Below are 23525 nucleotides of genomic sequence, written 5' to 3'. Positions count from 1 at the left end.
CTTTCCCATATTAGGGAAGTTTTCCACTATAATCTCTTCAAATATTTTCTCAGTCCCTTTCTTTTTCTCTTCTTCTTCTGGAACCCCTATAAGTCGAATGTTGGTGCGTTTAATGTTGTCCCAGAGGTCTCTGAGACTGTCCTCAGGTCTTTTCATTCTTTTTTCTTTATTCTGGTATGTAGTAGTTATTTCCACTCTTTTATCTTCCAGGTCATTTATCCGTTCTTCTGCCTCAGTTATTCTAATATCGATCCCTTCTACAGTATTTTTAATTTCATTTATTGAGTTGTTCATCATTGCTTGTTTCCCCTTTAGTTCTTCTAAGTCCTTGTTAAATGTTTCTTGCATTTTTTCTATTCTATTTCCAAGATTTTGGATCACCTTTAGCATCATTATTCTCAATTCATTTTCAGGTAGACTGCCTTTTTCCTCTTGATTTGTTAGGTCTGATGGGTTTTTATCTTGTTCCTTCATCTGCTGTGTGTTTTTCTGTCTTCTCATTTTGCTTATCTTACTGTGTTTGAGGTCTCCTTTTTGCAGGCTGCAGGTTCATAGTTCCCATTGTTTCTGGTTTCTGTCCCCAGTGGCTAAGGTTGGTTCAGTGGGTTGTGTAGGCTTCCTGGTGGAGGGTACTAGTGCCTGTGTTCTGGTGGATGAGGTTGGATCCTGTCTTTCTGGTGGGCAGGTCTACGTCTGGTGGTGTGTTTTGAGGTGTCTATGGACTTACTATGATTTTAGGCAGCCTCTCTGCTAATGGGTGGGTTTGTGTTCCTCTCTTGCTAGTTGTTTAGCATAGGGTGTCCAGCACTGTAGCTTGCTGGTCATTGAGTGAAGCTGGGTGTTGGTGTTGAGTTGGAGATCTCTGGGAGATTTTCGCCATTTGACACTACATGGAGCTGGGAGGCCTCTTGTGGACCAGTGTCCTGAAGTTGGCTCTTCCACCTCAGAGGCTCAGCACTGACTCCTGGCTCCTGGCTGCAGCACCAAGAGCCTTTCATCCACACGGCTCAGAATAAAAAGGAGAAAAAGTAGAAAGAGGATAAAAGAAAATAAAATAAAGTAAGATAAAATAAAGTTATTAAAATAAAAAATAATTATTAAGAAAAAAATTTTTAAAAAACAGATGGATAGAACCCTAGGACAAATGGTGAAAGCAAAACTCTACAGACAAAATCTCACACAGAAGCATACACATACACACTCACAAAAAGAGGAAAAGGGGAAAAAATAATAAATCTTGCTCTCAAAGTCCACCTTCTCAATTTGGGATGATTCGTTGTCTGTTCAGGTATTCCACAGATGCAGGTACATCAAGTTGATTGTGGAGATTTAATCCGCTGCTCCTGAGGCTGCTGGGAGAGATTTCCCTTTCTCTTCTTTGTTCGCACAGCTCCCTGGGCTCAGCTTTGGATTTGGCCCCGCCTCTGCTTGTAGGTCGCTGGAGGGCGTCTGTTCTTCGTTCAGACAGGACGGGGTTAAAGGAGCCACTGATTTGGGGGCTCTGGCTCACTCAGGCCGTGGGGAGGGAGGGGTACGGAGTGCGGGACGAGCCTGCAGCGGCAGAGGCCAGCGTGACATTGCACCAGTGTGAGGCACGCTGTGCGTTCTCCCGGGGAAGTTGTCCCTAGATCCCAGGACCCTGGCAGTGGTGGGCTGCACAGGCTCCTGGGAGGGGCGGTGTGGATAGTGGCCTGTGCTTGCACACAGGCTTCTTGGTGGCGGCAGCAGCAGCCTTAGCATTTCATGACCGTCTCTGGGGTCCGCGCTGTTAGCCCCGGCTCGCGCCCGTCTCTGGAACTCCTTTAAGCAACCCTCTCCTCGCACACCAGGAAACAAAGAGGGACGAAAAAGTCTCTTGCCTTTTTGGCATGTCCAGACTTTCCCCCAGACTACCTCCTGGCTAGCCTGGTGCACTAACCCCCTTCAGGCTGTGTTCACGCCGCCAACCCCAGTCCTTTCCCTGTGCTCCGACCAAAGCCCGAGCCTCAGCTCCCAGCCCCGCCTGCCCCGGCGGGTGAGCCGACAAGCCTCTCGGGCTGGTGAGTGCCAGTCAGCGACGATCCTCTGTGCAGGAATCTCGCCGCTTTGCCCTCCGCACCCCTGTTGCTGCACTCTCCTCCGTGGCTCCGAAGCTTCCCCCTCCACCACCTGCAGTCTCCGCCCGCGAAGGGGCTTCCTAGTGTGTGGAAACCTTTCCTCTTTCACAGCTCCCTCCCACTGGTGCAGGTCCCGTCCCTCTTCTTTCGTCTGTGTTTTTTCTTTTTTCTTTTGCCCCACCCAGGTACGTGGGGAGTTTCTTGCCTTTGGGGAGATCTGAGGTCTTCTTCCAGCGTTCAGTAGGTGTTCTGTAGGAGTTGTTCCGCGTGTAGATGTATTTCTGATGTATCTGTGGGGAGGAGGGTGATCTCCGCGTCTTACTCTTCCGCCATCTTCCCTGTCTCTCCCATTGTTTAATCTTTTTATCTTCTGCTCTCTGCTGTGCCCTATATGTACCCTTGAGTACAGAGTCTTAACCAGAGAATAAGCCTCTTTCCATCTTGTAAAACTGAAACTCTATACCCATTAAACAACCCCTCATACCCCCATACCAGCCTTTGTCTTCTCTTTAATATAGTAAATAAAAATGGCCCTATGTAACTTCTCTGGGATTTTATTTCAGGCCCTTCCAAATGTCCTTAGCCTGTGGTCCACAATCTCTCATCATTGGGCCTCAGCATCACTTCCTAGCTGCATCACCCAGGACATGTCTTCATGCAGTTCATTCCCAGCCCTGCTTTCTACTCCTCAAGTATACTGAGTAATTTCAAAATCTTTAATGAAATTGATTTTTTTTTCCTGCTCATGCTGTTACTGTATTCTAGAATTGCCTTTTTCTTTTTTTCCTTCTAAGTCATACTTTACTTTTATAACTTAGGTCAATGTCACCTCTTTAGCGAAGTCTCCAAGACTGGAATTAATTTCTCCTTCCAGTGTGTTTCTGTGGCATTTTCCTTGAGCTTTGCTGTAGCTCTTATTTTAGGTATGGCTAGTTTCTTGTGTCTGCTTCTCTGTGTCGATTGAAAACTCTATCAGACCAGGCTTTACTCATCTCTGCATTCCCAGAGTACTCTTCTCTCTGTAAGAAGTATGTAGATATTGGTTCATTGATTCAACAAATATTTACTGAGTACCCTCTCTAGGCAGCAGAGATACAATGGTGAAAAAAATATACAAGGTCCCTGATCTCATGAGACTTATTCTAGTAGGGGAGCAGAACCAAATATAAAGCCAGATAGGGGGGCAGAATAATGGGGTGGAGTACATTCTTGGGTGGTATGTTCAGTTGGAAAAGGCCTGGTGGGATATATTTGAATATCACTGAGCAGGATACCTTTTTGAATACTATATTGCATTTGACACATATATATCAATATTAAGTTGTTTAATTACCATCAGAACTGAGGTATTAATGCATAGCAAATTAATTACAATATTTTTTATAAAACTAATTCAGCCAATATTTTATAATACCTATACATGGAGTAAAACCTTTAAAAATTGTGACTCACTATACTGTATACCTGTAACTTATATAATATTGTACATCAACTATACTTCAATAAAAAAAAAACTAATTCAGGAGTCTGTGCAACCAATTGAATTTTTCAAATTGAAAGCTCTAAAACTTATTAATGGAATGGAATCTAGAACTTGTCTGTTAGTTCAGATTAAACATTTACTTTATGAGCTGAATTAAGGTGGGTAGGCTAATAAAAATAGAAAATACTAAATCAAAATTATTTTTCTTACGTTTTCAGTATTGGCTATCAGCTTTGAGAGTTAAAAATTCTTGACTCTTTTTTTTCATAACCCACATTACAATCCATTACCAAATCCAATTTTCTCTACCCTCAGATTACATCCAGAATCTAACCACTTCCCTTCACCTCTAGCACTAACATCATGGTCCAAGCTGCATCATCTGTCACCTAGATTTTTATAGTAGTCTCCTAAATTCCTATTGGCCATAACACAATTATTAGCTTCTTCCTACTCTACCTGGTCATAGGGCAGTTAGATTATGTCACATATCATAAGCCTCTAATGACCTCCTCTCTCACACTAAGTGAAAACCAGAGTTCTTCCAATAGTGATGCCCATGGTCTGGACCTTCTTCTCTGACCTCATCTCCTACCGTTCTCCCCTATCTACTCTACTCAGCCACACTGTCCTCCTTACTACTCCTAAAACATACCCAGCATGCTCCTGCCTCAGGACCTTTACACTTGCTGTTCACTCTATCCTCAGATCCATATTGTTGACTGCAATGCTTCCTTCAGTCTCTACTTAAATGTCACCCTATTAGAGAAGTCTTTTCTAATAACCTATAAAATGGCAAACCTGCCTCTTCCTACTTGTTTGCCCCAGCATTCCCCATCCCCTGCCTTTCTCATTTCAACTTTGCAGTTATCATCTGACATAGCATACTTAGGGGTTTTTTTGTTTTTTGTTCTTTTTAAACATCTTTATTAGAGTATAATTGCTTTACAACGGTGTGTTAGTTTCTGCTTTATAACAAAGTGAATCACTTATACATATACAGACGTCCCCATATCTCTTCCCTCTTGCATCTCCCTCCCTCCCTATTCCACCCCTCTAGGTGGTCACAAATCACCGAGTTGATCTCCCTGTGCTATGCAGCTGCTTCCCACTAGCTAGCTATTTTACGTTTAGTAGTGTATATATGTCCATGCCACCCTCTTACTTTGTCACAGCTTACCCTTCCCACTCCCTGTATCCTCAAGTCCATTCTCTAGTAGGTCTCTGTCTTTATTCCCATCTTGCCCCTAGGTTCTTCTTGACCTTTTTTTATTTTAGATTCTAGATAAATGTGTTAGCATACGGTATTTGTTTTTCTCTTTCTGACTTACTTCACTCTGTATGCCAGACTCTAGGTCCATCCACCTCACTACAAATAACTCAATTTCATTTCTTTTTATGGCTGAGTAATATTCCATTGTATATATGTGCCACATCTTCTTTATCCATTCATCTGTTGATGGACACTTAGGTTGCTTCCATGTCCTAGCTATTGTAAATAGAGCTGCAATGAACATTTTGGTACATGACTCTTTTTGAACTATGATTTTCTCAGGGTATATGCCCAGTAGTGGGATTGCTGGGTCATACGGTAGTTCTGTTTTTAGTTTTTTAAGGAACCTCCGTACTGTTCGCCATAGTGGCTGTATCAATTTACATTCCCACCAACAGTGCAAGAGGGTTCCCGTTTCTCCACACCCTCTCCAGCATTTATTGTTTGTAGATTTTTTGATGATGGCCATTCTTACTGGTGTGAGATGATATCTCATTGTAGTTTTGATTTGCATTTCTCTAATGATTAATGATGTTGAGCATTCTTTCATGTGTTTGTTGGCAATCTGTATATCTTCTTTGGAGAAATGTCTATTTAGGTCTTCTGCCCATTTTTGGATTGGGTTGTTTGTTTTTTCGATATTGAGCTGCATGAGCTGCTTGTAAATTTTGGAGATTAATCCTTTGTCAGTTGCTTCATTTGCAAATATTTTCTCCCATTCTGAGGGTTCTCTTTTTGTCTTGTTTATGGTTTCCTTTGCTGTGCAAAAGCTTTTAAGTTTCATTAGGTCCCATTTGTTTATTTTTCTTTTTATTTCCATTTCTCTAGGAGGTGGGTCAAAAAGGATCTTGCTGTGATTTATGTCATAGAGTGTTCTGCCTATGTTTTCCTCTAAGAGTTTGATAGTGTCTGGCCTTACATTTAGGTCTTTATTCCATTTTGAATTTATTTTTGTTTATGGTGTTAGGGAGTGTTCTAATCTCATACTTTTACATGTAGCTGTCCAGTTTTCCTAGCACCACTTATTGAGGAGGCTGTCTTTTCTCCATTGTATATTCTTGCCTCCTTTATCAAAGATAAGGTGACCATATGTCTGTGGGTTTATCTCTGGGCTTTCTATCCTGTTCCATTGATCTATATTTCTGGTTTTGTGCCAGTACCATACTGTCTTGATTACTGTAGCTTTGTAGTATAATCTGAAGTCAGGCAGCCTGATTCCTCCAGCTCCATTTTTCTTTCTCAAGATTGCTTTGGCTATTTGGGGCCTTTTGTGTTTCCATACAAACTGTGAAATTTTTTTTCTAGTTCTGTGAAAAATGCCAGTGGTAGTTTGATAGGGATTGCATTGAATCTGTAGATTGCTTTGGGTAGTCTAGTCATTTTCACAGTGTTGATTCTTCCAATCCAAGAACATGGTATGTCTCTCCATCTATTTGTATCATCTTTAATTTCTTTCATCAGTGTCTTCTAGTTTTCTGCATACAGGTCTTTTGTCTCCATAAGTAGGTTTATTCCTAGATAATTTATTCTTTTTTTTTGCAGTGGTAAATGGGAGTGTTTTCTTAATTTCAGTTTCAGAGTTTTCATCATTAATGTATAGGAATGCCAGATATTTCTGTGCATTAGTTTTGTATCCTGATACTTTACCAGATTTATTGATTAGCTCTAGTAGTTTTCTGGTAGCATCTTTAGGATTCTGTATGTATAGTATCATGTCATCTGCAAATAGTGACAGCTTTACTTCTTCTTTTCTGATTTGGATTCCTTTTATTTCTTTTTCTTCTCTGATTGCTGTGGCTAAAACTTTAAAAACTATGTTGAATAATAGTGGTGAGAGTGGTAACCTTGTCTTGTTCCTGATCTTAGAGGAAATGGTTTCAGTTTTTCACCATTGAGGACGATGTTGGCTGTGGGTTTGTCATATATGACCTTTATTATGTTGAGGAAAGTTCTCTCTGTGCCTACTTTCTGGAGGGTTTTTGTCATAAAGGGTGTTGAATTTTGTCAGAAGCTTTCTCTGCATCTATTGAGATGATCATATGGTTTTTCTCCTTCAATTTTTTAATAAGGTGTATCACATTGATTGATTTCCATATATTGAATAATCCTTGCATTCTGGGATAAGCCCCACTTGATCCCAGTGTATGATCCTTTTAATGTACTTTGGGGTTCTGTTTGCTAGTATTTTGTTGAGGATTTTTGCATCTATGTTCATCAGTGATGTTGGCCTGTAGTTTTCTTTCTTTGTGACATCTTTGTCTGGTTTTGGTATCAGGGTGATGGTGGCCTCATAGAATGACTTTGGGAGTGTTCCTCCCTCTGCTATATTTTGGAAGAGTTTGAGAAGGATAGGTGTTAGCTGTTCTGTAAATGTTTGATAGAATTTGCCTATGAAGCCATCTGGGCCTGGGCTTTTGTTTGTTGGAAGTTTTTTTTTTTTTTTTTTTTTTTTTTTTTTGTGATATGCTGGCCTCTCACCGTTGTGGCATCTCCCCTTGTGGAGCACAGGCTCCGGACTCTCAGGCCCAGCGGCCATGGCTCACGGGCCCAGCCACTCCGTGGCATGTGGGATCCTCTCCGACCAGGGCACGAACCCGCGTCTGCTGCATCGGCAGGCGGACTCTCAACCACTGTGCCACCATGGAAGCCCTGTTGGAAGATTTTTAATCACAGTTTCAATTTCAGTGCTTGTGATTGGTCTGTTCATATTTTCTACATACTTAGGTTTTTGTTTGTTTATTGTCTACTTAATTTTGTTCATGCTATTTCCTCAATACCTAGCATAGTGCTTGGCATATATCAGTGTCCAGTAAATATTCATCTAACAGACTAGTTAACTAGAGAGCAGTATGTGTAGGTGTAATCCTGCATCCTAGGAAGTATCACTCTATAGACTTCCATTGTGCTTGGCACTGCTCTCTGCCCAGGCACAGACTGCTCTCAGACCCTGACTGTGGCTGGGCCACATAAAAACGTGCAGGTCAGTTGCATGTTTGGCCTTTCTCACTCAAACTCTGCAAGGAGACTTTAGTACGATTGCTGGTAACATGTCCATCATGCCATTTGTAGTGGCTATTTGTTGATGAGCTACTTTATGTGTCTTCACTAGAAGAGAAGGCAGCACAACTCTGGGTGGTTAGCCAACAAGAGCAACATTCCCTATATCCTGTTGCTTCACATTTGAAATGAACAGTGAGAAAATAGAGAAAATAATATATTTAAGACTGAAAAATTAATTTATTTTTAAATAATAATTTATGGCTTATTTTCTGGGCAGTACATTTCTCACTTTTATTTGACAGTTCATCAGATAATTAGAAGTGACACATAGTGCTAAGTATCATTGTGGGTTATCATTCATTTATACATTCACCATGAACCAGTGACAGACAACAACTGTGTTCAAGTTTGGCCTCATTTAGTTTGCTCAAGCTATAATCAGGAACTAGTGGAATATAGAATGACCAAATATTGGTTTCCAGAATGTAGATAATCAACACCTTCATGATCCTGAAAAATGGAGAGTTGGCAACGTCTCATCATTGGATAGCCCTGAAATATATTACTGTAGCAAAATCCAAAGCGTAATTATCTTTTCTGAAGACAACATTGGTATTTCATGTTTTTTTTAATTTCAAAATTTTATTTTCTAACATTTTAATAAATACTGAAATTTAATTGAGCTTAAAAATAAATAAGAGGATGGAAAGAAAAACAATTCATCTCATGTTGATTCTGCTATTTATTATGACTCATGAGCTTGTAGCTTGATGTGTATGTTCTATTTCAGGGGGATTTGTTGTATGTGAAAATCTGTCTGATTGTAGAATGTTCATTTAAGAAGTTACTTAAAAATCATGGCTTTTTTTTTTGGGTTTTTTTTTTTTTTGCGGTACGCGGGCCTCTCACTGTTGTGGCCTCTCCCGCTGCGGAGTACAGGCTCCAGACACGCAGGCTCAGCGGTCATGGCCCAGGGGCCCAGCTGCTCCACGGCATGTGGGATCTTCCCAGACCGGGGCACAAACCCACGTCCGCTGCATCGGCAGGTGGACTCTCAACCACTGCGCCACCAGGAAAGCCCAACATCATGTATATTTTTTAAGTAAACTTTTTAAAAAGTATTATATATTTACAGAAAAGTATGTACATAGATCATAAGGTTGCGGCTTGATGAATTTAAGAGCTGTGACTCTTTTCTCAATCACGTTTCAGACACTAATATCTGGAGCTGTGGTAGAACAACTTGACTTCTTACGAATCAGTGACACAGAAGAGTAAGTTCTTTTAGGTTATTATTGTGTTTCTTGAGATTACATTAGGAATGCAGGGAATCTGAAACTTTTTCTTTTAAATTCTAGGCTTCCAGAATTTAAGAGTTTTGAGGAACTAGAACTTCCCAAACATTCAAAAGTCAAACGACAAAGCAGTACCTCCAATGCTTCTGAAGAAGAACAGGAGCCAGATGTCACCATTACTGAATGGAAAAACAAACCCACCCATGAAATTCTTCAAAAACTGAATGTGAGGAAGATGCAATTCCCACATGGCCCTGAGTGAGGTTGGCAGAGCAGGAACTCCCAGGGGCAAACCATATTTCTTCTTGTCCTCCCAGAGAAGGTTGTAGTTAACCTGGAGGTAGATGCCTGTCTGTACCTGAGGCAGTAATGAGAGGTAGTTCTCATGGTCTGATATTAGTGCGGATGTCTTAAAGATGCTTAAGGAGTGTGTTGTCTTGAGTAACCCATTAAAGAAGTATAGTTTCCTTTGGGATCTCCAGATTTCTCTTTCAGTGCCCTTTGTCGCCTTTTCCCAACCCAGGTCTTCTCTCCTGTCTCAGTTTTTAGGTCTAATGCTTGCTTTGAGTCTCTCCAGTTACCGAGGAAAGCAATCCTATAACTACATCCATATGAATATTATGTTAGCAAACTAGTATTATACCTTCCTTAAGGTTATTTTCATTTTAAAGGAGGAGGGGTGGGGGTATAAGGTATAGTACGTATCAAAGGAAATGAAATTCTAATGGTAGAGCTATAAACATAGTGACATTTTATTAGACCATACAAATTTGAGCATGTAGGCTAAATATATAACCTGTCAGATACCAGTCCTTGTGATTGATCGATATTATCTATGGATCGACATAAGCATAAATATGATATAGTAGGCATAAAACATAATGCATATAATAAGTGGTCTACATACATCCCCTCCTTTCATCCTTCTCTCCACATTGGGTTGACAGCAACATGGTCTCCCATTTATGAACAAGTGAAGTCAACAAGGGAGTGATTAAATGACTTGGCCGAATCTCTCAGAGTGTGGCAGAATCAGTATTAATGCTTGTAGACAACATATTTTCTATTCATTACTTATCTTGTTTCCTGGAAAATTTGATTAGTAAATCCTACTACCCCAGGAAGCTAGCTTGCCTACCCACTGTTTCCAGGATAGCTAAAATAAATAGTTGTATAATGTCATCTTACGTTCAGTAGTATATCAATGACATTTTATCTTTTCTCAATTGCATAGCAGAATATTTCCTCTTTGCATCATGTGGTTTCATGATTAGTTATACCCTGTGGTAATTTTTGTACCCATTCATTACAGTTACTCATAGTGATTTATATTTTCAGGACTGTAGTTGTCTGGCTAGCCAAGCCATCCTGCTGGGTATACTGCTGAAAAGAGAAGGGCCCAACTTCATCACAAAGGAAGGTAAGAGTACATGTCTAAGAGAACATTTTTAAATAAAAAGACCTCTCTATTTTTGAACTTATATCAAATATGCATAATGAATATCCACTAAAATGTTACAAATTATTTTCTCCTCTATTAAACCTTTTTTAAAAAAAAACTTTTAAAAGGAAAATTCATACCCCCTTCTCTGATTGTCTGAATGGTGTTGGAACCTGGATTCTGCCTGTGACTGTTAACCTCTGATAACTCCATAGTTGTTTATTGACAGTTTCTGTTTCCAGTTTTTTTTCTGTATGTTTCCAAGAACAATATTCAATCATTATAGCTATAAAAATCAGCTCCTTCATGGTCTGCAGCAGCCATTTGAAATGGAACATGGCATTTAGTAGAATTGCACTCTCAAGACTGTTTACAAAAATAAATCATTCTAATCATGTTCATGTCCACTCTGCATTAAGGATGAAACCCAATTATCCCTGAAATCTACACTCATATGTTGAGTCACTACTCTAAGGAATCTTTGAATTCTACATCATGGTCTACTTCCAGCATTTTATAATACAGAATAATGTAGGATACATTTCAAGTATTTAATGTCTAGCTACTCAAAGTTTTTAGCTCATCTGAAAGTTCTCTGTCCAGAGATGCATATTGTTTAGTTAGATTTAGAAATTGAGTCAATATTCTAAACAGCAATGTAATTAATAAAACTTATAGTTCTGGTAGTGAACTAAACATAATTGTTTATTCAAATAAGGTCTACTTAGTTTTTGCATTATTGTAGCTAAGAGATAACTGGCTTGAGTATTATACAGTGAATTGAATAGTCTTAATTTTTTAACTTAATATTATTAAGGCAGAAGAACTTTAAGCAAATTTCAAACAGAATCCTTCATGTTTCTAATTAATCTTGAAACTCAAAGTGTAAACAGGATCCTAGTTATATTGAGGACATCAAAATTTATACTTTAAAACAATAGGATAATTAAAAAGCAGACATTTCATTAGGAACCTAGAATTCAGAATGGTTATTTTAGTAGTGCTTTAAAATGAAACAAAATTTATATAAAATAGTTTATAATGAAAATGTTGAGAGAATTATTTTTTAAACCATTTTTATAAACTTGGGAATAATATTCATCTGTTACTTAGATATTTAAAAGACTTTAAATGTTTTAAATCTGTGAAACCTTATATATTGAAAATCATAAGCATCTACAGAATCTGAATATAATTTTATCCAATTTGTTATAAAAATAAGTTCAGGGTAAAATGATAAAGATCTTGTCCTTTACCCTTGTTTACCCTTTTTTGTGCTCTGTCCTGTCACGTGGTTAATTTACTGACAAACCAGTCATGATGCCAGACCACATGTAAATTGCTCCCAAAGAATGAAACCCAGTGGTATTTTTTGAGCACTGGTATATGATCATGCATATAACAGAATCACCATAAAGTTTTTTTGAACAAATAAATGAAGAATTATGTATAGTCAGTCTATAGTATTTGTTCAATTTGCTATATTCTGTTTTTTATTTTCTATAGTAAATTAAAATAACATTTTTATTTATTAAAAACATAGATTGTGTATTAAGAAAACAGTGAATTTCAAGAAATAAAGTACTTATTCCAAATCATATACTCAAACTAAGTAGTAACAAGGGTTGGAGACATTCACACTATATATTTGGGTTACATATTTAAATATGTCAGGTAGTTCAGAACATTAATGGTTGGATGTATTAACTCTAATGGAACAAAATGAAAATTCAAGAGTGTTTTTTTTTAAGGGGAATAAATGTTATGCATTTAATAAAAAGCATTTTTCAACAAAGACTCTATTATCTGATGTCTAGGTACCGTTTCTGATCACATTGAGAGAGTCTATAGAAGAGCTGGCAGCAAAAAATGTTGGTTCGTATTAGCATCCTTGTCATTATGTTTTATTTTTATGTTTTCATACTCAGTATCCTAAAGGTAATGGACCAGTCTTAAAGGTGGTTATTCATCCTAATTTTTACTTTTAAACTCCAAGGTTACAGCACTGTGACTCAGCCTACTTTCTAAGAATCTGCCTACATTGCATTTTATCATGGCTCTCCCAAGTTATTAAAAACATGTCTGGGAGTAAAGACACCCATAGGAATAGAACCTGGAGAGGATGCACTGGAATGATGTTCCAATGGCTCTTTCCTACCCTGCACCTCCTCTGTCCCAGCAAGATGCTTTAGGTTCTAATTTGTATTTGGGAAACTTGTTCTGTTATAGAAGGTCATGAAGAGACCAGTGTTTCATTTAATCACAAGCAAAAAATAATATACTTAGGAAATAGTTCTCTCATGACTTAAGTTGAATGAATCCCAGTGATTGTAGTTGCTTCATAACAAGTAACTGATACGTTCTGCAGAGGTGGTCTCTTCCCAGAGACTGAAGAAAAATTAGGTAAGTTGAGATAAGGTTGTTTTATTTCACAATGGGGTAGGTATGTCTAAATGCATGCCATTTTCATTTTTGAAGCAATTATAACAGTTTTACTAGCAAAATCTAACATTTTGAAATTAAGAGTATATAAATATATATATTTTTTAAATAACCCATTATTATCTAATTTTGAAAAAAAAGTTTCAAGCAGTGTCATAAGAAACTCCCTTAACCTTGATGAGCCTGTTTTCTAATCTCTAAAATAAGGGGATTAGACAAAACAGTCTCTTAGCAGTATTTCAACTCTATGATTTATAATAAATATACCATTCCAACCCAGAAGAAATTATGTAATAGTCCTGTGGTTAAGTCTCAGATTTTCACTGTAAATTCTCAGCACAGTAAGGCATGCAAACCAATAGGTGTTGCTTTTTAGTCAGTAAATTTCAAATGTGGTCTATAATCTTATCTTCGGTTAAGCAAACCTGTATTTGCTTTATGTTTAATACTTATATTTTAGATAAATCATTAGCAAACATTTAGAGTCCTGACTGTTATGTTTAAAAGAACAAACTCCTGGAAGTTTTATTTACTGTATTTTCCCTTTTATGGCTTTCCACTGACATACCCAGGTTGGCGGTACGCTACGGGGCTGCATTTACCCAGAAATTTCCTTCCTCTATAGCCCCACACATTACTACTTTTCTGGTACATGGGAAACAGGTAACATGCACAGAATGTGGAAACTCAAGCTGCTTGAAATGTGTGGGCTTATTTGCGTTCTGAGGGTTAAATATGTCTTTTGGTCTTACAATGTGTGGGTGAAAGCTTCTCTAAAAGTGTTTGTTTCACTAACTTTATCAGATATGACTTAATTTTCTACTAGTTCATCTATGTTGAGATTAAGCAATGTAAGTGTTTTTTATTGGTCAGCTCCCATAGATGTCCTGAAATACAAGAAAACAGTTTTAAACCTACATTTTTATTTTATTTTCTCCATCTAAAAGTCCCACATGAATTTTTACTTTTGAGGGGGCAAAAGTGTCTTATGTATTGCAGGTGCTGTGCTTAAAAATCTGTTCTCCTTACAGTCTAAGACTTTTTCAGAAATGTAAAAATAGCAGTGTGAATTCCTTCCTCCAGCATTCTGGCAAGAAAAAAAATACTGGTATTTCATTGTATCACTTCCTAAAATTGAGTACTAAGTGAGTCCCCTGATCCAGGGATTTGGTTATGTAGGCACCGAAAGAAACTTGATTTAAAGCGGGTTATAGGAATAGAGGGCATGTACCAGTGACAGTCTTAATAATGAATTTTTTAATGCAAAATCAGAATAATCAATTCTTCCTCCTGTGCCACTCCCTGCCAAAGGGATAGTTAGGCTCCCTTTTCTTTCTTTTTAAATTGTTAATGGCACAAATAATGCTGGTGGCAGAGGTGAGGATGAGGTTATCCCTCCCTAATTCTGGTTGGTCCTACAGTCTGGGAGATTTCAGCTGTTAGGTCCAGTGTCTTGGGGTCATTGTTTCCTCCATATTATTACATGAGGACCTAATTGTGTATATTTTTAAGTCTCCCTGTTCAAGGGCCCCACTTATTCATCATTTAGATTTGTCAACCTCTGGCCTGCTCTCTTCTTCACCCCCAGGTCGGTGGTGCGCCATACAGCAAGTCTTTTAAGTAAACTAGTGGACAGCCTGGCCCCATCCATTACTAATGTTTTAGTGCAGGGCAAACAGGTAAGTATCTGATTTTCAGACTCTTCGTCACAGTCACAAAGGTTTCTGGGCAGGACCCTGGCTTTTAAATCTGGCAAGCCTCAGTGTCATAGGTCTCTCACAGTCACGGCTCAGGCATTTCTACAAAAGGCTCCTTCCCCAAGCAAAATCTAGTCTTAAAGATGCACAGATACTAAGTATTTGTGCTGCACCTCAGAGCTTTAATTTTCAACTTCTGTGTTAACTTGAGATCAGTGAAGATACTGACAAAGAAAATGGTATGATACCTACTAAAGCACTCCAGACAGCCTTAGGATAGGTAGAACAAAGACAGGGAGCAGTGAAGGGCGCATTTTCCCTTCTCCTCCTCTTAAGATTCTTCTCCCCCTTAGAAATGCACTGACTCCCCAGATCCTTAACCCTCTGGACCACCTCTCCTTCCAGCTCCTCCCCTCCCACCAAGGCCAGCTCTTGTCATCTTCTCCTCACAGAGCCATCTCCAGTTAGCAGTCCCTTTCTCTGGGTTCTCACAGTAGGCCTGTGACACTCCTCACAACCTGCCCTGGATCCCAGTTCATTTAAATGTGTGTCTCTCACCCCAGGGTAGGCCGTGAACCCCCAGAGGTCATGGTCCATGTCTTGTCCAGCACCTGTCCCAGTGTGCCCAACATGGCCTTTGAGAGGCACTTGGTGAATGTGGGTTGAATTGAGCCTGTGCACGTGGCTATGTGGAGTGGAATATGGCTGCTCATTTTTTGTTTTATTTTCTATAAGCTCTAATTACCTGGCTGAATAATCATTTGATTGGAATGAAAACCTGCTTGCTTTCTATCTCTCCTTTGGGAGTATGTGTGCTTTGTCATGTCTTCCTGATAGTTAACCTAGGGATATAATAATACAAAAAACTTTAACCTTCTCTGATGGAATCAACCCATTGTTCATATCTCAGGGCTCTTAACTCATTAAAACAGAAATGATTTCATCTTGACATCTAGCTTTTGAAAAGTTGAAAGAATATTTTATTCTGTAATATTTAATAACAATGAAAAAATTATTGTACTAATAAAAAAAAACTCCTAAGAAAAATTTAAATCACTTTTCACATATGTTATTTTCTCCAAATTATTAAGAGGTAGAATTTTCATTCTCATTCGTCAGCTAAAAAGACCAAGACACAGGTAGTAACTTATGGGGTTCCTTTCCTCACTGCAATCCTCAGATCCAGCCACAGAGTCCTGTATTGCTGCCTTGGACTGAGCCACCCCTTAAAGAAAGTAAACAGGCTTTGGGAAGCTATTTTTCCTTGGATTTTAGGCCCCTGTAGTATATCTGAAAATATAGTTAATTCTACGATGTATGAGAAGGTTTTGATGATCTCTGAGGTCACTGGCACCTGACAGTTGGAGAGGAGGGGTAGGTTAGGGTTGGTCATGTCCATTCTATACACTATCTAGAGGGAGATTACAGCCTGTGATTCTGAGATTCTGTTCACAGAGCAGAATCCTGGAGGCCTTGGAGCCTGTCCTGAGGCTGTGGCTGGACCATTGCCCACCAGACCAGCACATCTCCCAGGGAAATAGTCACTTACAGAGCTGGGTACCTGGGAGGCTGACAGCTCTGCTTCAGGTGTATGAAGTCCATTCATTCACTGCATCTTACACTTTTACAAAAAAGAAATGAGAATGGAACATTCCAAGTTTGTAATTGCTTATTTATGAAATTCCACCCTGAGAACTGAAGTAATATTGTTTCTACAGAGCACTTTCAGATCATCTCAAGCTCCCTGGAATGAAATAGTGCTTTAGTCATCATTGCTTCCGGAGGCAATGATGTGCCTTCTGTTTGCTTTCTTCTTTACAAGATGACATTTTAATAAAAGTAATCGCACTTGGACTAACTGGTTGATACCAGTTGTGTTACAATAAACTAGCAGTTCTCAGTTTTCACTCCATCACAAAGTTGGGGCAGAAGACACCTGTTCTGCCTTCTCCCCTCATCTCAGAAAACAGAGGGCCCTTTGATGTCCTCTTCTTTTTCCTGCATCTTATAATCGTGCACTGTACAAGGAAGAGAGTGGGAGAGGGGTAATGAGGAGGAAGGAGGGGCTTCAGACTTTTCTGGGAGGCAGAATGCTAAGGCGAGAGGAGAAGGGGGGAGCAGAGTATTTATTTCTCTTGCCCAGGCTCAACAGCACTCTTGGCTTTGAATTTTCATTGCCATTTCCCTCTGTGCTTTCTCATTTCGCAGGCTTGTGGGCAGTCTTGTTTATTCCCCTCCACAGGCCAGAGATACATCAACAAGTATTTCAGCACTCACTGAAAATGAGTGCCTAGAACTACGCCAGGAAAAGTGGGGCTACACTACAACTCTATGTCCTTACACCTGCCTTTGAAAAGATTACAGTGTTGTTAAAGAGTAAACACTTCCACATGAGAAACTGTAAAAGAGGTGAAGGATATACTCTCAAACATAGGCTGTGCACTAAAGTAAAACTAGTCAATGTATTCTGGTTTCTCTGGGGGGTTTCTAGTACTAAAGTCATTCAGAATAATTTTATCTCATTAGTTATTTATATTCCTTCCGTGATTTTATCCATTCACCTCCACTCTCCTAACCAGGACCCTCACCTGCCCTTGTATTTCAGACCAGACTGAACCATCATGAACTCCAGTGGGAGTCATGCTTTGAAAGCCATTTTAATAAGTAGCAGGAACAGTTATTCTACCTAATTCCCTAGCTTGCATAGAGTAATTTCATCCTGCCAGTCATCCTGAGCCTTGAATTTTTTTCTTTTATCTGTTAGTAGCTAGGACATTTTTACAATAAAATTCTGCCACCTATAGGTAACTCTGGGTGCCTTTGGACATGAAGAAGAGGTTATCTCTAATCCTTTGTCTCCAAGAGTGATTAAGAACATCATCTATTACAAGTGTAATACCCATGATGAGAGGGAGGCGGTCATTCAGCAAGAACTGGTCATCCATATTGGCTGGATCATCTCCAATAACCCGGAGTTATTCCGTGGCATGCTGAAAATACGAATTGGGTGAGTAAAGTACTTTGCATTTGCATAAAGAGAATTGTTCAGGTGGTCCTTGGCCTCTCTGAGTGAAGTGCTGCCCCAGATCTGGTGGGTATTTAGGAAAGTGCATCTTGCCCTAAGTCATAGAGACAACGTCTGGTGGTATGAAGAAATAAATACTAGTGGCCTGAAAAAAACCCTCCTGTTAAACATATTTAACTCCCAACATGAGATGTAGGGGAATAACTCTGTTCTCTGGTAAAATCAAACTCCAGGGGTTTAAGCAGGTGTATCACGTTAAACAATAAAACAAACAAACAAAAACCCCATTATGCACAATACTTGTAAAAAATCCTCTAAATAAGTGGATAAGACTTAAGAGAAGAGTGGGGTTTTTTTAGTAAAATTAGGTGTCAGGAGGACACACTCAAATAAAAACTTGGTCCTTTTAAGAATATTCTTCTGTATCCATTTTCTACCAAAATCTAAATTTTAGTCATTAAAATTGTAAGTGTTCTGTTTGGAGAAGTTGAAAGTAAGGCTCTGGTGATCTTGAATCTTCTTAGTCAAGCACTGTGTGAGGCAGTGCAGTAAGCACGTGACCAGGCTCTGGCATCCAGCGGAACTGAGTGCAAGTGCAGACCGCCACTCATCATCTCAGTGGCCTGAGGTCAGTGGCTGAACCTCCCTCCTGTTTTCATACCAGCCTCATTGTTTTGTGTGAGGTGAAACAAAATAATACGTTTAAAAGGCCTGCCACAACCGAGTAAAGTACAAATGAGTCTTTTCATTTTTTTAAACATATTTTTGATTGTATTGAATGCAGGTATCATGTGAATATGTTCTAATTGTAAAAAAGTCAACAAAAAACAATACTTGAGCATATAGAGTAACCTAATATGTGGCCAATTTGGGGGATGATCAAGTGTTTGAAAAGACTATGTAGCCTGTCAGGCGCAAATACCTGTGAATGTGTGTGAGTGTGAATAAGTGTTTAGCTTGCTAGTTGTATAATTAGATCATCAATATCTTTACTATTTCTGTCCTACTTGACTTTCGATTGCTGATAAATTGTAAAATGTTCTCCTGATTATGAATTTGTCAATCTCTCCTTGCATTTTTATCCATTTTGCTTTATATATTTTAAAGCTTTGTTTTTGTCCATGTTGCCATGTTTTAACAATGAATCTTTCCTTGTGTCATTTATTTTGTAATTGAATTATTTTTAAAAAATTATTTTTAATTTCAAGCATCTACAAAAGTATAGAAAATAGTATAATAAAGCCCATACTATTACTCAGCTTCAACAATATCATCATATGGCCAATCTTATTTCACTCATACCCCCCCACTACCTACCTCACCCACACTCCCGTCTAGATTTAAAGCAAATCCATCATATCATTTAATCTGTAAATACTTCAGTGTGTATCTCTAAGACATAAGGACTTTTTAAAAGCATAACCATGGTCCCATTACAATGCATGAAATATAACAAATGAATTATTTGTGTCTAATATTACTGCCATGCCTGCTTTCTGTTTTTGTTTTTATTAGCTTGGTATACTGTCTTCCATTCCTTTACCTTCAATGTTCTTTTTTCATTTTGTATAGATATGTCTTTTATATTTAACATTCATGCCATATTTACTTTTAATCCAGTCTGATTATCTTTTAATAGAAATATATGTGATATTTGTGCCATTTCATTTATATTTTGACTTATTTCTACCATTATATTTTGTTTTTTAGTTACCATGCTTTCTTGTTGTTTCTTTTTTTTTTTTTTTTCCTTTCTTCTATTGCTGGATTGATTTCATTTTCCCTTTCATTTCTTTGTTTTAATTTTGCATGTGAGTATGAAGCACTTTATGTAAAATGATTACCCATTTTTTCCTTCAAAAAATTACATTAAAAACTAGTTGCTTATTGGAAGTATCTGAATGCCTCTCGTTTCAACAATTCTCATTCTAGGAATTTAGACATACTTTAACAGCAGTCTTCATTTCATGCTTGTTTGAAATAGTGGGCCATACAATAAAATGCTGTGCAGCCATTACAAGTAACAAGATAGAGTCAATATACTGATATTTATAAATGTCCAAGATAAATTAAGTAAAAAAAAAAGTTGCAAATATATTGTTCTATTTTTTATAAAAGAACAATAATACTGTATATATATATATATGTATAATATATATGTGGAAAAATATACATAAAATCGGTGTCAATTATTTTCTCTGGGAGATTTCTACTTTGTAAGTTATGTTTTTCAGTTTTACTTAAATTTTTTTAGTTGAGGTTATTAGTTTTTAAACTGTTTACCTGATTTTAGTTAGAGTATATTTCAGGTGCGCTTCCCATTCTTTATCTCCTCTTTCTTTTGATTGAGAAATGAACCCACTCTGCATAGAACTTGACCTTCGTTTTCATCCCTTAAAATAATTCCTTTCAAATATTAGGATGTATTCCAAATCAATTATAAGAACTGTGAATCATATCCTGATTTTTCGGTCTCTGTTAGCTCTAAAATTTTCAGCTCTAATTCTTGACTATATATGAGGATGCAGAAATGGGTCTTTCATGTGAGTTGTCTCTAAATGAAAAGAGGTGTGATTCTTTGTATCCATACAGGTATTAAAAGTACTCTGTTGTCACAGATTCAGGCATTTCTCTGAGGCTGACTAAGAAGTATAGGTTATAACTCTTCCAAATCATATTATTTGTAGTAAATGTTCTATTCAGGGGACTCTTTAAGTGATAGTCATCCTTACGGTGACTTAAGCAAAGGCTTAAAGTAAAAGTTAACTGTTCCCCAGGATTTTACAATGCTGTGTTTTTCAGCCTCTAAGTAGATTTTCCTTTACTGCTTATTCAGCATTTTAGGCTAATTTATGTTCTCTCAAAAATCCAATGTAATTTTCTTCCTTGAATCCATCTGACCTGAAGCTTCTTTCTCTGCATGGGAATGAAGTATGTTTAGTTTATTCTAAAAATAGTTTTCTTCCTGGTTTTGTATCTGCTATTCTATATGTTCAGTGCCTTCTGTGAGAAATAAAATACTCTTTTTTTCTCAAACTGTCACCCAAAATAAAAATGTCAGGACAGAGCATCTGACTTAGTATCTAATGATAGAAAAAAGCCTCCTAATGGAGAAATTTGCCGGGAAACTTTATTCACTGTCCTGAAACTCATCCTGGAATTAATCGAGGCATTATATTCCCATTGTGGGTATTAACATTGTCCCTGCCCAACTTATTATATGTATTTCCCCCATATGCTTGACTCACAGGGTCAGCTCTAAACACTGGGACATTGTCAGTTGGGAAGGAGTCTGATTTTTTTTTAATTTATTTATATTTTTAAAATTTACTTTTGGCTGTGTTGGGTCTTTGTTGCTGTGCGCGGGCTTTCTCTACTTGTGGCGAGTGGGGGCTACTCTTCATTGCAGTGCACGGACTCTAGGTGCACGGGCTTCCGTAGCTTGGCTTGCGGGCTCTAGAGTGCAGGCTCAGTATTTGTGGCACGTGGGCCTAGTTGCTCTGCGGCATGTGGGATCTTCCCAGACCAGGGATCAAACCCGTGTCCCCTGCATTGGCAGGCAGATTCTTAACCACTGTGCCACTAGGGAAGTCCCAGAGTCTTTTTTTTTTTTTTTTTAAATAAGAAGTAATTTATTTAAGAAATTTACGTCTGCTCAGGATAGAAACCAGATCTTCTCTTCCTATCTGTATTGTGTTCTAGCCCACAAGAGATGTTCAATAAAATTTGACAGATTATTTAATATATAGGTTATAAGTAGATTCAGGTAGTTTGCCTTGAGCTAGTGATGGGGAATTTAGGAAAAATAAAAGCATGGCTCTCTACTCAGAGAAATAAAAGACTCTTTTAATTTTGATAAATGTGCTTGGTTTGTACAAGTCATGTCCTTCAGGAAATGACAAAGTTAAACAGGGCCTTGTTTATATGAAAATTTAATCATACATATAGAGAATAGAAGGATGTAGCACTTTCTCCACTTATTAATGGAATGGTGCAGTTAATCATATCAGGGCATGGTACAAATTACCTTATAATGGTACTTCTCTAATCAGCATTCCCTGTAAGGATCTAAGGGGATACATATGTGAGTAACATGTTGTTTTTGCACTCAAAAGTTTACTCTGGTGAACGGTTTCATCCTCCTTTCCTCCTCCATCTCCATAACCATATGTTATTTATTGCACACCTATTATATGCTAGACAGTATGCTAAAAATACTGCATATATATTATCTGATTTAATCCATACAACTTTGAGGTAGTCACTAGGACCCCCATTTTAAAGTAAACAACTTGAGATTCAGAGAGCTTAGGTAACTTAAATTAGTAAGTGAAAGAACTGGGATTTATACCCAGGACTGCCTGACTCCAAAGTTCTTGTTCTTCAATCTTAAATACTTTGTGCATGTTTTCACTTATGTATAGTGTTGCTCTCTTTTAAGGGAGACAGGCCTTACTGTTTGTTTCTAAAACCTTATGACCTTTATGGTACCTTCTACATGATTTCAGCCTATGACCCATTTTACATTCAAGTATCCATGTAGCAGCTATGATGTGCATTGTCTCCTGATGGTTTTTGTCTTTAGTTTGTCAGTCCTCCAATCTAGGATCAGTACTATTTAGTATTGTACAGTACAAGACACACCAAGGAGGCTGAACAGTTACAAATTAACAAACATAAAAAATAAGATTTTACCCCCTTTATTCATCATGAGACCAAGAAAATAGGGATGATTTGGAACTAATTCTAGGTTAGCCCCTTGTACAGTGCAAGAGATATATTAAGATACTATGAAAATTCAGTGAAGTTAAGTAACTTGCACTTGGTCACAATACTAAGAACCATGATTTGAACCTAGGGTGAATGACTCCAGAGTTCATGCTTCCCCATCCCTCTTCCAGCTCTCATATATATAAAATAGGGAGGCTGTCCCTGCTTTGGCTTCTTCATTGGTTTGTGGCAGTTCTGGGTAAGGAATGTGAAGGTCTTTTGCAAAGGATAAAACTTAAACAGCATTGCTGTGACATTTGGTAATTTGAGGTCCTCTATCTTGTGGCATTTGGAGAGCAAGTACCTCTGGGGCTTTCTTTCTGCAGACTACAAATCCCAAGGAGGAGGATCCCATGCCCCACCCACCCCCTCCAACAAACACACACATACTCACCCTTGTCTTCCAGTCCTAGGTTTGCAAAGACCCTCTGCTCCCACAAGAGATGTTCACCCTCGAGGTATCCCTTTCCACCATAGTTGATTCTCCTTCAAGGCCCAGTGGAATGATCCCAAGCATTTCATAAAATGAAACTCAAAATCCCTTTTGGATTCTCTGCTGCCATCTGACATGGTCTTACCCCACCATCATCTGGTGGGACCTCATGAAGCACATGGCAGACTCTGAAAAATTGTACTGTGGGGACTTCCGTGGTGGCGCAGTGGTTAAGAATCCACCTGCCAATGCAGGGTACATGGGTTTGAGCCCTGGTCGGGGAGGATCCCACATGCCGCGGAGCAACTGAGCCCATGTGCCACAACTACTGAGCCTGCGCTCTAGAGCCCGTGTGCCACAACTACTGAGCCTGCGCTCTAGAGCCTGCGAGCCACAACTACTGAAGCCCGCGCACCTAGAGCCCAGGCTCCACAAGAGAAGCCACCGCAATTAGAAGCCTGCGCACCACAACAAAGAGTAGCGCCCACTCACTGCTACTAGAGAAAGCCCACGTGTGGCAACAAAGACCCAACACAGCCAAATAAATAAATTAATTAAATAAAAATTAAA

The 23525-nt window shown here is 38.5% G+C and overlaps 1 protein-coding gene across 7 annotated transcripts in view; it reads left to right on the top strand.

The window, feature by feature from the left end:
- The window catches only part of PHKB (phosphorylase kinase regulatory subunit beta), a 193905-nt gene that overhangs the window by 149689 nt on the left and 20691 nt on the right, over nt 1-23525 (top strand). For 6 of the 7 annotated variants that reach the window (XM_079906270.1, XM_079906271.1, XM_079906273.1 and 3 more), the window contains 6 exons: nt 9065-9126; nt 9211-9373; nt 10486-10567; nt 12406-12463; nt 14619-14709; nt 17532-17734. In XM_079906270.1, the coding sequence (XP_079762396.1) occupies nt 9065-9126; nt 9211-9373; nt 10486-10567; nt 12406-12463; nt 14619-14709; nt 17532-17734 (659 nt within the window). Of the gene's footprint in view, nt 1-9064; nt 9127-9210; nt 9374-10485; nt 10568-12405; nt 12464-13602; nt 13694-14618; nt 14710-17531; nt 17735-23525 lie in introns of all 7 variants that reach the window. The other variant, XM_079906276.1, reaches the window with a different exon arrangement.

Source organism: Stenella coeruleoalba (genome assembly GCF_951394435.1).
Source record: "Stenella coeruleoalba genome assembly, chromosome: 20".
NCBI lineage: Eukaryota > Metazoa > Chordata > Mammalia > Artiodactyla > Delphinidae > Stenella > Stenella coeruleoalba.
This window is presented reverse-complemented; position numbering and strand designations above follow the sequence as displayed.